At 39.6% G+C, this 14,682-nt stretch overlaps 1 protein-coding gene across 1 annotated transcript in view; it reads left to right on the top strand.

The window, feature by feature from the left end:
- Positions 1–14,682, top strand: part of ST18 (ST18 C2H2C-type zinc finger transcription factor) — a 109,737-nt gene that overhangs the window by 63,927 nt on the left and 31,128 nt on the right. Inside the window, exons 12-13 of the mRNA XM_077163194.1 lie at positions 1,109–1,320; positions 11,890–12,135. Of these exons, the coding sequence (XP_077019309.1) occupies positions 1,109–1,320; positions 11,890–12,135 (458 nt within the window). The remainder of the gene's footprint in view (positions 1–1,108; positions 1,321–11,889; positions 12,136–14,682) is intronic.

Genomic DNA, 14,682 nt, shown 5'->3' with positions numbered 1-14,682 from the left:
AAAATTGCACACACACATACACACAATTTTTTGTATATCTATCTGCTCGATCTATATATATATGTGTGTGTATACACAAATGCACGCATAAACATATACACATACATATATGTTTAATTCAGGAAACATAGTTAATAAAAGCATTCTATATACTCATATAATATGAGTCTTCATTTAAAGAATGCCAAATATTCAATGACATTTACATAGTCTCATAATGAAAGGAATAGAATTTGATAATGCTTTGATATTGGTTTATAAAAAGTAATACTCAGATATTTAAAATAATATGTAAAGCAAAATGAATAACGAAACGCTTTTATATTATTCCACATGAAAAATCAGGCGTTTCTCTTGTAACCTTGAGTGATGTTTCCAACATTCTCATGGTGACTAAAAATGTGTTTGATTCCATTTCTCAGTAATTCCTTGGTATCCACAACAGACACATAAAACTGAAACTCAATCTTGATGACTAAATTGTCTTTCGGTTTACCTTGAGAACATCTTCTCCGTGTCCTTTGTTCATTGCTTTCCACCTGGACATGCAAAATACCAGTTCGCTAAAGACCCACCATCCATTTAAATTCCGACCAAATGAATGAAGAACAACTTCTACTGGTTTATGGACAAGATAAACATGTATATCAAATAATAGAGATGTCCATGTCTAAGTATAAATTGTTCCTACAAGAACACAAATGGAATGGATATATATTTTTCTTGACCTACAATTAACCTCTCCTTACATTTATACAGATTTTAGATGTACATGTCTCAAGCCTCTGGAGGACCTCAGGGATGTCCTCTGAATGTTGCCAGGGACCCTGCCCCAAACCATCAGTTGTGGCGTTTTTATCCTAAGAAGTGTAAATACAAAAACTGTTAAGAGACTAGGCATTCTCTCCCTGCAATCCCAGCATGCAATCCATGACCTTCTGTTAAAGCCAACCCGAATAACCTTCATTTAACTTCCCACATGGAAGACGGGTCACATTATAATTCATCTTGCACAAATTTTCATGTCCAAAGTATTATCTTTAAAATGAAGCTATTTAATGACTGAAACCGTGTACATGCAATTGCTAATCAAATCTCTCTTCAACAGCGAAGCATTTTTCAAATCCGGTGAAATTTCCTAATCGACTGCCTGGTACAGGCGCCCACACACCGAGCCCGTGCCGAGCCAGCTCTTACAGCTACGGGCAGTGTAGTGACGACACCCACATAGCAGCAGCTGCTGCCATCCTGAACCTTTCCACTCGCTGCAGGGAGGCTGCTGAGATCCTCTCCAACAAACCGCAGAGTCTGCCTGCCAAGGTAGGCCAATCCAAGAGCCTGGAGGGTGGGCCAGCTACTGAACTGTGAGAATAAACTGCCTTTCATGTTCACAACCGTATCCTCTGCCACCCGGCCCCCCACCCTGTCAAACGCATCCCTCTCCTAGTCTTAGGGAAAAAAGTCCAAGGAGCATAGCTGTTCACTAGCTTGGTTGGTTCCAAGAAGAACAAAAGGTTGCATGTGTGGCTCTACGGTTATTCTTTTTATTTTGATAGAATTCCAAACTTACAGGATAGTTACAAAAATAATGCAAAACCCATACTGAGAACTCCAGCATACCCCCTCCTCCGCCAGATATCCAGATCCACCAATTTTAACATTTTGCTACCTTTGCCTCATCATTCTATCCATCCATCAATCCTCTATCTATCCGTCTGTCTCCTGTCTATCAATCCTTTATTTATCTATTTGTCTGTCTACTGCCTATTAGTTCTTTATCTCTCTAACCTGTTATCTTATCAATTTTTTTCTGAACTTTTGAGAGTAAGTTGTATACATCATGCTTCTTGAAAACATAATACTTCTGTGGACATTTCCTAAGAACAAAGAACGTTCATTTATGTCATCATTTTAAGTATAGCGGTCCAGTTCCAGAAATTGAACTTTGGGGAGTAACAAGTAATGGAGACTGGTTGGGGAAAATTTACAGATTTCAAACTTTTGGCTGTGGAGGAGTTGGCCATGCAAGAGAAAAGGATTGCTATTAAAATAAGTTTCACCCACTGTCTGCAAGTCAGAGAAGGCAAGAAATATTGATTAGAGCTTGACTCATGAAAATTTAGTATTGCATGTTAATATTGTGTAACATAAGACAGTCTAAGTTGCTGCATATTTATCCAGTAAAACCTGGATAGATTAAAGGAACAAGAGATAGGCATCCAATTTCAGTATAAAAACTGTAAAGTTTATGAAAACACATTTCTGCAGTCTATGAAATTAATTGCATTTCTCAACCTCTTCTTTTGGACAACAAAGAGAAGCACACATCCGTGTTTATAACTCATTCGAAACAAAAAAACAAAGCTCTTCCCTGTCTGGCCTTGGGAAGTAATGGGCTTATCATGCAAAAAGTAACAGTCGGCCACAAAAGAAGTTGTAGGTGCTGCTCAACCCTTCTCCTGCTTTCTGCTGCAACCAGGAACTCGTGTCTTAAAAATTTACACAAAGGACTTCGGTTAAAAGAAGTTATGTTCCTACATAGATATGGCAGAAGCCAGCTGACGTGAAGTGCCCAGACTTATGTCTTGTTCAAGTGGAAAATTCGCTGTGTTCGACTCTTTCCCTGAAACTCAAGACCATCAGAGTGCAGAGCCCTTGTTTGTGTTAGAGCATGGCTCGGGTCCACTTCGCGGTCAGCTGCTCGCCTGAGCCCCTGTGCCAGGCCTTCAGGAACTCAGGGTACCACAGAGCCACAGAGCATTTGACAGAAGAATCAGAATTAGCTTCTGGACAAAGCTGAGCCAAGGAAACCCCAGGAAAGGTCGGTGGCCAAAAAACACTCAAAAACAATTTTTAAACAAATGAGACCCTTAAACAAAGAAAGACACATCCTCTAGAAATATAAAGAAAATAGCGAGTGCTCCAAATTCAAAGTAATGCAAGTTAGAAGTTGTTCATATAAAGGAATGACTTGGGGACTTTTAAAATGCAGCCTTTGTTATTTGTACGTGGATTTTTAAAACCTGAAAAATGTCTGCTTTTAAAGGGGGTGTTCTAATGTACAGCTAGATGTAGAAATACAGAACTATCTTCTTCCTTCATACTTTGATTGCCCAGTCTGCCTTGGAGAGGAAAATACTGATACTATTATTATTATTAATATAGCTTGAATTACTTGCGTAAATGGTTCTAGAATGAATGCTTCCCATCTACATGTGGAGACTTTTTTAGTTCCTCAAAATTCTGCCTTAATCTTTTGCTTCTGCATTGCTAAAGATGAACCAAATAAAGAACCAAAAAAGACTAAAATTTGAGGGGGTTTTCCTTATGAATGTACATGCACTTGTAAAAACCCATTTCTGGTCATAAAGTCAACATTTAAAAAATGAAATAATCTATTTCTCATGCATATCTTTACTCTCCTTTATACCAGGGTTAGCTCTGGCAGGAAATACCACCAGGGAAGACAGGAGCTCCACTGCCTTTGTCCCATCAACCAAATGCCAACCCGGTTTTAATCGCAGAAGCCAAACAATTGACATGATGATGATAATGTAAGAGAGGGAAAATGCCCTGGCTGATTTTTACAACGGATTTTTTGCAGGGCAGTTATAAAAACTACTTTCCCTTGAGAATCATCTCATTGGACAGTGTGATTGTTAAAGTAGTATGGATATGGGACCATATAATGTCACTTTATGCAGAATCCTTTTTCCATAACACATGCACACTCGCAAACATGCTCAAAGATACACTCGTGCACACATACACTTATGCACACACGCTTAACATGCATACGCCTAGGCACACATGTATACACATGTGCATACAGGTACCCTCACACACACATGTCCACAGGCATGCACACACATACACGAATGCACACACACACACACACTCGTGCACATATACACTTGTGCACACATCCCAGACATGCACACACTCAGGCACACATGTACATGCATGTACATGCAGACACATTTGTGCACACGTGCATGCATACACACATAACACACGTACACAAATGGGCACGCAGACAGCCCATTCACACACAACTCTAACAATTTGCTGAATCCTAAACTAATCAGATCATATTTTCTGAATGTAGGAGAAAAATATCATGAATTCCTGAAACAAACAAATATAAAAAATACTTTAGCAAAAGTGAGAAAAAGCCAAAGTAATTAACCCTATAACCGGGCCTCTGATCAAGCAGTGCCCAATATGGGCCTTTTCTATTTTTAGCACTGTGTTTCAATCTGTGCCTTTTACTTAACCTAGGATTAAGTACAAACAATCTCCCCCTCTACCTTGAATCCCAACCTGATTAACCTGATTCTCTTTCGACTATGATTTGACTTTTCCTCCCTGGAAAGTTATTAGCATGTTGCTTTCTGACAGAGCTCTTGAGTGCCTTATTTATTTATTTATTTATTTATTTTTACATGGGCAGACACCGGGAACCAAACCTGGGTCTCTGGAATGGCAGGTGAGAACTCTGCCACTGAACCATCATGGCCCGCCCTTGCGTGCCTTATTTAGAAATGAGGGCGTAGAGATGTACAGCTTTTCCCCTTCTCCTGACCAGTACAGCTGCACATTTTTAATGGACTAGAGAGACATCCTGGCAGGTGGGCTCATCGCTGTATCAGCCACAGGTTAGATTCAGTGGCAGACCCTGCCCTCAGAGAGCTTGCGGGCAAAGCAGGACAGGAGAAACAACACTGGTAGCTGTCTCTGCCTTGCTGTGCTGTGAGTGAGAGGGCTGGGTTGGCAGAGGTGAACTTGGACACCTGGGGAAGGTGCGGCTGGCTCTACAGAGAGTTTGACCAAAGCATTTGTGAGGGCTGATTTGTTTTCTTCTGTGTACATCCAGCCCTTCCTTAAATGTAATAAGCATCTCCTGAACTGTATAAAGAGCTCTATGGGAGAACACATCACAGATAATGCTGTCACCTGTGGGCACACCCTTTTTAATGTCCAGGCAAAGGAAACTAACCTTGAAATTTGCCTTCATGTCCATTTCTTGGAACAAATACAGGTTTTTTTACCCCCTACTATATGTAAGTTCACGACTGACTCTAAGTTTAGTGGGAAATCTGAGTCAGTGATTTACAACAATAAAATATCACTATTCTTATGGAAGGTGATGGGAGCAGAAGTTGTTTTCAGAGGGATAGTGAGTTCCTACAAGTTCTAAAATAATGAAAGATATGGATATTCCCAAATGTCCTCCTTCCAAATTCCTTAGCCTCAAGCGCTGTCTACCCAACAGTAGAACACGTCTCCCATGTGCCTCCCATCAACACTGGAAGTACGTTTTGTTGTCCACGTCATCCATCCATTCAGCCACCCAGCATCCATCGAGCACCAGGTACCTGGCCAGCTCTGAACCAAGGATTCTACTGTCCTCAAACATCGCCAACCCCTGCCCAAACCCAGAGTTCATTCTATCCTCAAAAGTAGATTTAAAAAGGAATTACGTATTTTTAAAAATACCATCGGGCATGTACGTAACCCATCCCACCACAATGGCCCATATATGTTTTAAGTACCTCTTTGAAGAATCAGTGCTTAGTGGATACCATAATGGTTAAAGAGAATTCTGTAGGAAGTATTATCTCTTTTGGTTCTAGGACTTGCATTGGTTTTCAGAGTTATATAATGTCCTTCAGCTTAAATTTAAAGTAACATGAGTTCTAAAATGCAAATGGGCCACAGCTTCGAACACCTCCCCCTCAGCTGCTGCTACTCAGGGCACAAAGCTCACCAGAAACTGGCAGTGCCCAGGGGTGCACCTTGCTGGGTGGTGAGGTTTGCGAGGCGCTCTCCCCTGCGCCCGTCAGACAACCCTCCTCACTTCTTCTTTCTTCCCCCTCCCACTCTATCCACAGAGGCAGGAACAAGCCTCACAGTCTATCTTTATCCCCCTCGCTGCCGCTTGCCAAGCACTCCGTTGTTTGTTTTCGTGTTTTCCCCACCTGTTTAGACAAAATGGCATATGCACAGTGTGCCTTAAAAGAAAACAAAAAACTGACACTTGCTTGAAATGTTTAAAGTTCAAAGTCTGTTTTGTGCTTGATTGGGGCCGAGAAACAGCATGATGCCACGTGGCCATCCTTTCTGCCTGCTCTCAGGAAGAGCCTGGCGCTCCCTGGGCTGTTCAAACCCCAAAGCAGTCTTTCCCAGCAAAATCAGCATCAAGGCCTTGTATGCCACATCGTGGGAGGGAGATGTTTAGGAGTCCCAAAGAATCAACTGATACCTATATAGAGAACCTAGATATTTAAGAACTGGCTCTTTACCCTCTCTGTACAAATAGCATACTGATGTGTCGCTTTTACTATTCAAAAACAAAGTTAAATGGTTATTTTTAATTTTTATTATTATTATTAGCTGACTTTTACTGAACACCTACTATATGCCAGGCACTACAAATAAGCACTTTGTCCATTGTTTTGGTTTGCTAAAGCTGCCGGCTTGCAATATACCCGAAATGAATTGCCTTCTATAAAGGAGATTTATTAAGTTACAAGTTACAATTCTAAGGCAATGAAAATGTTCAAACTAAGGCACCAACAAGTGGACACCTACTCTTAAGAAAGGCTGACCAAGTCCAGGGTTTTTCTGTCACATGGGAAGGCACATGGTGAAATCTGCTGTCCTTCTCTCCAGGCTGCTGATTTCACACATCTCCTTCAAGTGTTTGAGGGTTCTTTTCTTAGCTTCTTTGGGATAAACTCATTTCTTAGTTTAAGATCTCTAAACAACTGGGTCTGGTTTCATCTCTCTGCTGTGTTGGCTCTCCAAAATGTCTCCCTCTTAAAGGGTCCAATAAGTGGATTCGGACCAACCTTGAATGGGCGGGGTCACATCTCCAAACAAACAACCCAATCAAGAGGGCTCACCCACAATTGAGTGGGTCGCATGTCCATAGAAAAAACATAATCAAAAAGTCCCACCTACAAGATTGGTTTAGGATTAAAAGAACAATATTTTTCTGGGGTACATAACAGTTTCAAACCAGCGCAGCCATAGTAACTCTTTTTAATCCTTCTAGAAGCTCTGTAAAACAGTTATTCCTATCCCATTTTTGCAAAAGAAGAAACAGTAACACAGTGGAGTTAAATAATTTGCTCTGAGTGACAATTTATAACTACCTATTGGAGCTGACATTTGAATACACACCTGTCTGACTTAAAGATCACATCACAGCTTGCTGCTGCCTGCCCAGATATGATTTCTAGCCCCAGACAAAGATTTTTGGGAAAAGATTATAGATTTTATTTTGATTTTATACCTTATGCCAGTCATTTATTTCTCTTCTGAATTCTATCATTCTATTTATACTGGATGTGTTTCACAAGTTTGTACTCTTAAGTTAAAGAATAAATACGCTGTTTATTGTTAACACTCTGCCAACTTTGAAAACACTTAAGATAGCTTCCAATACAGAAAGGTGCTCCCCCAACCCACAACAGAAAATCCCCAGGCAAGAACGAAAGAACTTGCACTCAGAGTTGAGGCCGAGACTAATTGCAGAGAAGCCAAGGACTTTGCACTTCCTCTTAGTCAAGTCAAAATGGAAAAGATGTTAGGTGGCCTGTTTTGCTTTAATAGAAAACTTGCCAAAAAAGGAGAAGATGCTGCCTTGTTTTATCAATGTTTTGAGAATTAATAATTTTCACAATCAGAACACTTAAGATAAAACTATAATTTTGTTTTTACTTCACCACCGTCTTTGAATGCATGATAATTTTAATTGTTGAAACCATGCAAAATTATCATTTGTCTGGAAAATATTAGAGGAAAGCAGCCTTAAGCCTGTTCTCTAAATACAAGTACAATAATTTTTGTGTTTTCCCTTTTGTTCTTCTTCAGAAGGCAAATTTCTCTATATTTTACACAATTGTAAGCATAGTAGGATTGCACATTGTTTCTTGCGTTCAAGTATATGAATATTTTCATTTTGCTATTCAGTCGCCATTATTATCATTTTATTGGCTGCATAAAGTTCCATTAAATGCATGGGGAATAATTTAACTAATCATTTCTCTGTTGGTGGACATCTAAGCCACCTCTTATTTGAGAGTACAGATAGGGATTACACTGAATATTTATTTAAACTTTTGGTTTATTAATAATTCATAATATATTTGTAAAATTATCTAAATTTCACCAAGAATCTCCTATATGCATAAAATAAGATCCTCGTGGGTAGGAACAATGTATTTTTCAATTTTCTTTTCCCAAGTTCAGAGTGGCTTGAAAATATTAAGTGCTACCTCTATATATTATGAATAAAGGAATTGTTGATTGTATCAGTAACTCAAAAGAGGTTAAAATGAAGTATCTGAAAGTCCCTCCTAAATTGGAAATACATAAAGAGTATTAGAACTATGCAAAGCCTCAAAAAAAAAAAAACCTTAAAATTTAAGTCATTGAAATTTGGATCCAAAATAGCACTTTGAGGAATCACGATATTAGAAGTCTGGGGGTGGGGGAAGTGGGGGGAGGCAGGGAAGCATAGAAGTTACAGCTGTATTCCCTCCTCCACCCTCCTCCCATGGCCTCTCCCATCTCAGCCCCTATTCTCTGCTGCCATGTGGAGTTTCGAGCTCAGAAAAAGTAATGCGTATTGATAACTGCTCTGAATAAAACTCCATGCTGTAAACGTGGGATCCACCCATTGATGGGCAGAAAGAGACACTTCTCTGTTACTGTGAGTCATTGTTGACTGCATCTGTGCATTCACTTAAAACCCATCTGGACTCGGCGGCACAGCACGCACCATCGAATTAGGTACTCCCAGACCAGCCAGCCCTCGTGTGAGAGAAAGAAAACCCCTCTTCTCCACGTTAGAAGTGATTTTTTTTTCCTATCAAGCCATGATGACTCAAGATATGTAATCATAGCAACTTCTAAAACTCTAAATTTTTAAATTTACTCTTTGGTCTTAAATTTCCGTAAAAATGAAAATATATATTAGCATTGTCTTAGAATAGCTGACATTTTTTTTTCCAGAGAAATAGAATCTGCACTATTTATGGGTTTTGTACTATAAAACTCTGCAGCCCCGTCACATGTCTGCTTTTTCCTAAGCCATCTGTCACAGAGGTCTGGGATTTTATGTGAATGTTGGTTGTGCTGTCTTAACCCAAGTTTTTTTTATGGAAAATGTCAGCAACTACAATATTTAGCATTTTACTTTACATTGGCCATTAAAGTTGATTACTGTAGCTCTTTTGGTTGCTATAGTTACATATCAACTATGAAGCCAAGTTTTTTTTAATATGCTCATGGCAGAGTATACTGTTATATCATGGAGAGAATACTTGGCACTGATATAGTTAATATTCTGAGGTTTTTTTTTTGTAACTAAGGTTTAGTAATGCTGGTATAAAATGTATTTGATATTATACAGATGGCATAAGATGTTGTGGTTACTAAGTTATTATCCCAGATAAGCTGTACTGTCAAATTCGGGGCTTAAAACTATCACAGGAGATTAAACTATTTACTAAAAAGGGACACAAAGATATGAGCACAGCATGTTAGTACAAACATATTAGAAGCATATTTACTTCCCACAAATATAATAAAGCATATCTATCTCTTAAGCTGAGGGATGGAAAAGATGAACTGTGCAGGTAGAACAAGCAAACAGAAGAGGTACTTCTTTTGTCGAGTCAAGCACAAGCAGCCAACCTTTGGAGGAGACCCAGCGTCCCACGCCCTCCGTGGCACCTACTGGAGGTGGGAGGGTGGAAGGTGAAAAGGGGAGAGAGTTAAAATGAATACCCAGGGAAGCCACTGGCTGCCACGTGCTTTAGGGGTCTTGCTACCATGTTCAAAGAAACTCCCACTTTGCAAGCCAGAAGGGACAAGACTGGAGAAATAGTTCAGAGATTAATTGTCAATTGATGTAAGATGTTGAAAATACCTGAAAGGTGTTCATTTGACCCAATTAAAAAAGTGGCAGGTATGTTCTTTTTAAAAAAAAAAATTATTGAAGAAAACAAACAATACACTCTGGACCACCAAAAATGGATATCTTTGTTAGCTTACCCATAGGTATATTTAAATAAGGGAGATGCAAATTAAGATAATACAATATCACCTCACACACATAAGAATGGCTGCTATTAAACAAGAAGGAAACTATAAATGTTGGAGAAGATGTGGGGGAATTGGAGCACTTATTCACTACTGGTAGGAATGTATAATGGTTCAGCCGCTATGGAAGACAGTCTGGCAGTTCCTCAGAGAGCTAAATATTGAGTTTCCCTATGATCCAGCAATACTAATATTCGGTATAGACCCAGAAGAGTAGAGGGCAGTGACTTGAACAGACATTTGCACACCAGTGCTCATAGCAGCACTATTCACAATTGTGAAGTGATGGAAGCAATCCGCGTGTCCATCAACAGATGAGCGGATCAACAAAATGTGGGATATACAGATGATGGAATATTATGCAGCAATAAGACGAAATGATGTCCTGAAATATATGACAACATGGATGAACCTTGAGGACATAATGCTGAGTGACATCAGTCAGACACAAAAGGACAGATACTGTATGATTTCATTATTTTGACTCTGAGAAAACCACCAGTATTTTGGAAGAGCAAGAAGGAAAAATCTGTGATTAGGGAATGTTAGCCCCTGACAGATTCTGAGACCTGTTCTGTGGCTGCTTTGTTGAAGTGTGCTTTGAAAATTATTGCTGTTTTCTTCCTTTGCTTTGTATATGTATATGTTATCTTTTACGACAACAAAAAAAAAGTGTGAAAATCTATAGGCAGCTATAGAAGTAATTAGATAAATTAAATCCCTGAAATCAAAAATTTGAAAATGCTTAGTAGCATAGGTCACAACCAAAGCAAAGTTGGCATTTGTAATAACTTCCTACTTGGTATTTTGAGAACATACACAGTTTCGACACTTAATCAAATGGCAGGTATGTTCTTACATATTCTGAGAGTTCCTCCATGGTAAGGTTTGTGATTTCTGACACCATTTCAGCCATCCTACAGCATGTATCTGTGGGAGATACAGAGGGCACAAATGGTTTATTGGGACTTGAACCAAATGCTGCAGAATGTGGTACTATTCCTTAGAGGGGCAGGGGAAGGAGAGGAAGGGAGAGGGAGAAAACAGGCAGAGAGAGAGAGAGAGGAAGAAAAGGAGAGAGGGGGAAGGGGGAAGGGGGAGGGGGAGAGGGGAAGATGGGGAGAGGGGGGCAGAGAGAAACCTTGCAAATTATCCCAAAAGAAGGTCCTTGTGAGATCTAGATTTCTAGCTGCTACCTGAAGACACCTAGAGTGAAATATGGCTTACACTTGCTGGGTTTTTTTCCCGATGAAATTTAACAAAGCTTTTCCAGTTTAAGTAATCTAGGGTAGAATTTTACATTCATATTGGTGTAATATTCCAATAAAAATTCTCTTCCAAGTGGTTAGTTTGGCTTATTTTTCATGTTGATGAATATTATGATTTTAGGGATTAGAAAGTTACATTGTGTCTTTGCATAAACTAAAGCATTAATGCTTTAAATGATGAATTGAGAGTGTTAATTCTGTAACCTAGAAAAGAAGGTTTAAAGCTAAATTAAAAAAATATTAAATCAAATACATTTAGTATTTGGAACATCTTATTTACGTTAAGCTTACTTGCTTAAACCTGAAATTGACGCTCACTAATGGGGCTGCTCTTAAAAGTCTGCCTAAGAATCAAACATTAACCAATGCAAATCAGAAAGCTCGATTTAATATCAGATACACTTACATAAAAGCTTGCATTTAAAATGATCCCTTAAAAGCCCCACATGGCCAGGTCATAACTGCAAAATGCTTAAATGTGTTTCTGTTTCCTATTGCATACCAGGGAGCTGATATAGAAGTGGATGAAAATGGCACATTGGACTTAAGCATGAAAAAAAATCGAATCCTGGACAAAGCTGCAAGCTTAACTTCCTCTAACACTTCCATTCCAACGCCTTCCTCTTCCCCATTCAAAACAAGCAGCATTTTGGTCAACGCAGCCTTCTACCAGGCTCTCTGTGTTCAAGAGGGATGGGACACGCCTATCAACTTTAGCAAAACCCACGGGAAGACAGAGGAGGAGAAAGAGGTATTGTTTCAACGTGTCAATCAATGAGTTTAAGACAGAGCATGATTGCAGAGTGTTGTAGCTTTTTCCTCTCAAATTATTTTTTACATGTCTCTTTAGATAATACTTATTTCAGACTTTGGTAAATTGATTATTTGACATCTCAGAGGAAACCAATAAATGACTTCCCCTTTTCTGGTCACTTGTCTAAAATAATATGTCATTACAGTGCATTTTGTTCCCATTATAACTGAAATTGTGTGCACTGCCTGAGATGTTTCATCAGATCCTTTCCTGATTTAGCAACCTATAAGGGGTGATGTATCACTGGACATTGAAATGCTACTTTACTAATTCCTTTTGAACCGGAAGATGAAATAAAATCACTCCTGAGGCAAAAGAGAATTGCCTTGGTCAGGAAGCCCTGCTTCCTTTTCACCCCTAAAGCCAGGTGTTTTGACTGCACAGGAATCCACATCTCCTTCACCTCTGAAGTTTGAGCTCCCGACTGGGTCCAGTTAGCCATGGATTGCTTAGTGTCATGTGAAAGAATTGCTGGCCACAGCGCTTCACTGATAAGACTACAAATACCTGTGATGCCATTTGTCAAGAAAGTAGCTATGTTATTGTTGCTGACGAACTTTCCACTTGATATTTTTTTTTAAAGGACCAAAATAACCAGTCTCGGTAGAAGTGTAAACCACCTTTTACAGCTTTTTGAAATTCAGGGACTTTGGAGAGAGAAGGGGAGTCTTGTTTTATTCTAGCACAAGATTTAATATCTCATGGCAGAGGTGAGCATGTGTATAACACATGATCATCACAAGATTGAGTTGTTTTCAAATCTCCCTTCATTCATTCAACACCCCTTCACCAGCACTTCTGTGTGCCAGGCAGTGAGTTAAGAACTGGGAGTGCAGCACCAAACAGGACACGACTCCACTATGCATGCAGTCAGTCTGGTAGGAGAGAGGATGCATAAAAAATATGCCTGATACATGGAGTAGCAGGGACAGATATGCAGCATAGAGAAGAAGGAATGGCTCAATCTGCATGGGGCAGTGGGGACGGTTCTCAGAAGGAACCCCCATGGTCAGAGCCAGCTTTCTGTGTCTCCTGGCTCAAGCCAGACAAAAGGAGGAAGAAAATTTACATAGCTGGAGCTTTGGATTATATTCTTCCACACTGGTCTTAGTCATTTTATTCTGTTTGAATTCATTAATTCACCCAAAGTATTTATGGATCGTCTTAATGAGGCTATTGTGATCCTATTTTAGAAGACTCATTTCTTAAAACTCACATGTTTGACTATAATGAATGCAAAACTGCCAAGTATATGAAAAGCAGCCTTACCTTGAGCTACAGTCATGAACTCCCAATGCCCTGGTCCCACTACCCGGTGCCCCAGGGCCAGTTCAGGCTCTGTGAGAGAACTGCCATCACTCTTGCCTTCCTTCTCTGCTTATAATCCGTATTCACACTAACTGCCCATCCTGCAGAGACCTACTTCTGTCGGAAGTAGGAAATACAGGATAAACTAGGATGTAGGTAGATTGTTTTCAGGCACAATCATGAGATAAGAGGGTTGACTGAACCTCACAAGATAGTTTTAGGAAAAGGGGGTAGCATCTGATTCACAAAACTTTTTTATCTTCAGCCGTTGACTCCACCTTGCGTCATGGCATATTGTATCCCAATACTACTAAAGGGAAACACAGCTCTGGTCACAAATGAAAGTTATTATGTTAGATGAAAGACAGTGCTTTACAAAGAATCACTGCATCTCTCTTCCCAGTGCATCAGGCTGGGATGGAAACCCAAAGTGCTCTAATTTCCCTGTGTATCCTAAGGCTGTGCAAAACTGCTTTATGTCCTCAATCCTGTGACCACAGAGTATTCACCAGAATTTTCTGTGTAGTCTTACTCAGGGTCAGATACATGAATCCAATCTTGAGTATTAATTGAATGTGCAGCAAGTGAGTTCTTGTTTTCTTTTAGGGTCTTTTCTGTTGTTTGACATGGATTATAATTTGGGGCCCCTGCAAGATAGTCAATATTGGACCCTTTGTATTCTGAGATCCCCTCCCATTTGGGGGGCCAGAGCTGATCTCAGGGACCCCTTTGGCTCTCCTTCTTATCACCCAGATGGCCAAAAAATGAAGTCTCAGAGAAAATATTTTACCTTTACTTTCTGATCTCATTTTTTACATAATTCCGTAAAAAAACATCTGGATTCACCTTGGCAATTTCATCGATTCAGCCCACTGTTTTGAGCAAGGTTTTTTCTCATGCTTATATATCTCTGACAGTGTTTCATTTTCCCAGAAAATTCACCAAAACCTGGGTTTCTTTAGTTTAGATTTGTGCTCTTTTCAGAATGGCTACTTCTTTCAAATCAGACAACACCCTTTTACTGCTACAAACTGCAACCTACGTATTCTGAAATCTGGCATTTAAAAAACTTATGTGGGAACTCACTGTCACTAAGAATAACAGAGTCCTTTGGAGATATTACATGAGTATCTGCAGTCAAAGTGCCTGTCCTGGGTTTGATTTGAGAAACTATTT

This window comes from Tamandua tetradactyla, chromosome 6, assembly GCF_023851605.1.
Source record: "Tamandua tetradactyla isolate mTamTet1 chromosome 6, mTamTet1.pri, whole genome shotgun sequence".
NCBI lineage: Eukaryota > Metazoa > Chordata > Mammalia > Pilosa > Myrmecophagidae > Tamandua > Tamandua tetradactyla.
The sequence above is the reverse complement of the archived record's forward strand: the minus strand, read 5'-3'. Positions and strand labels throughout refer to the sequence as shown.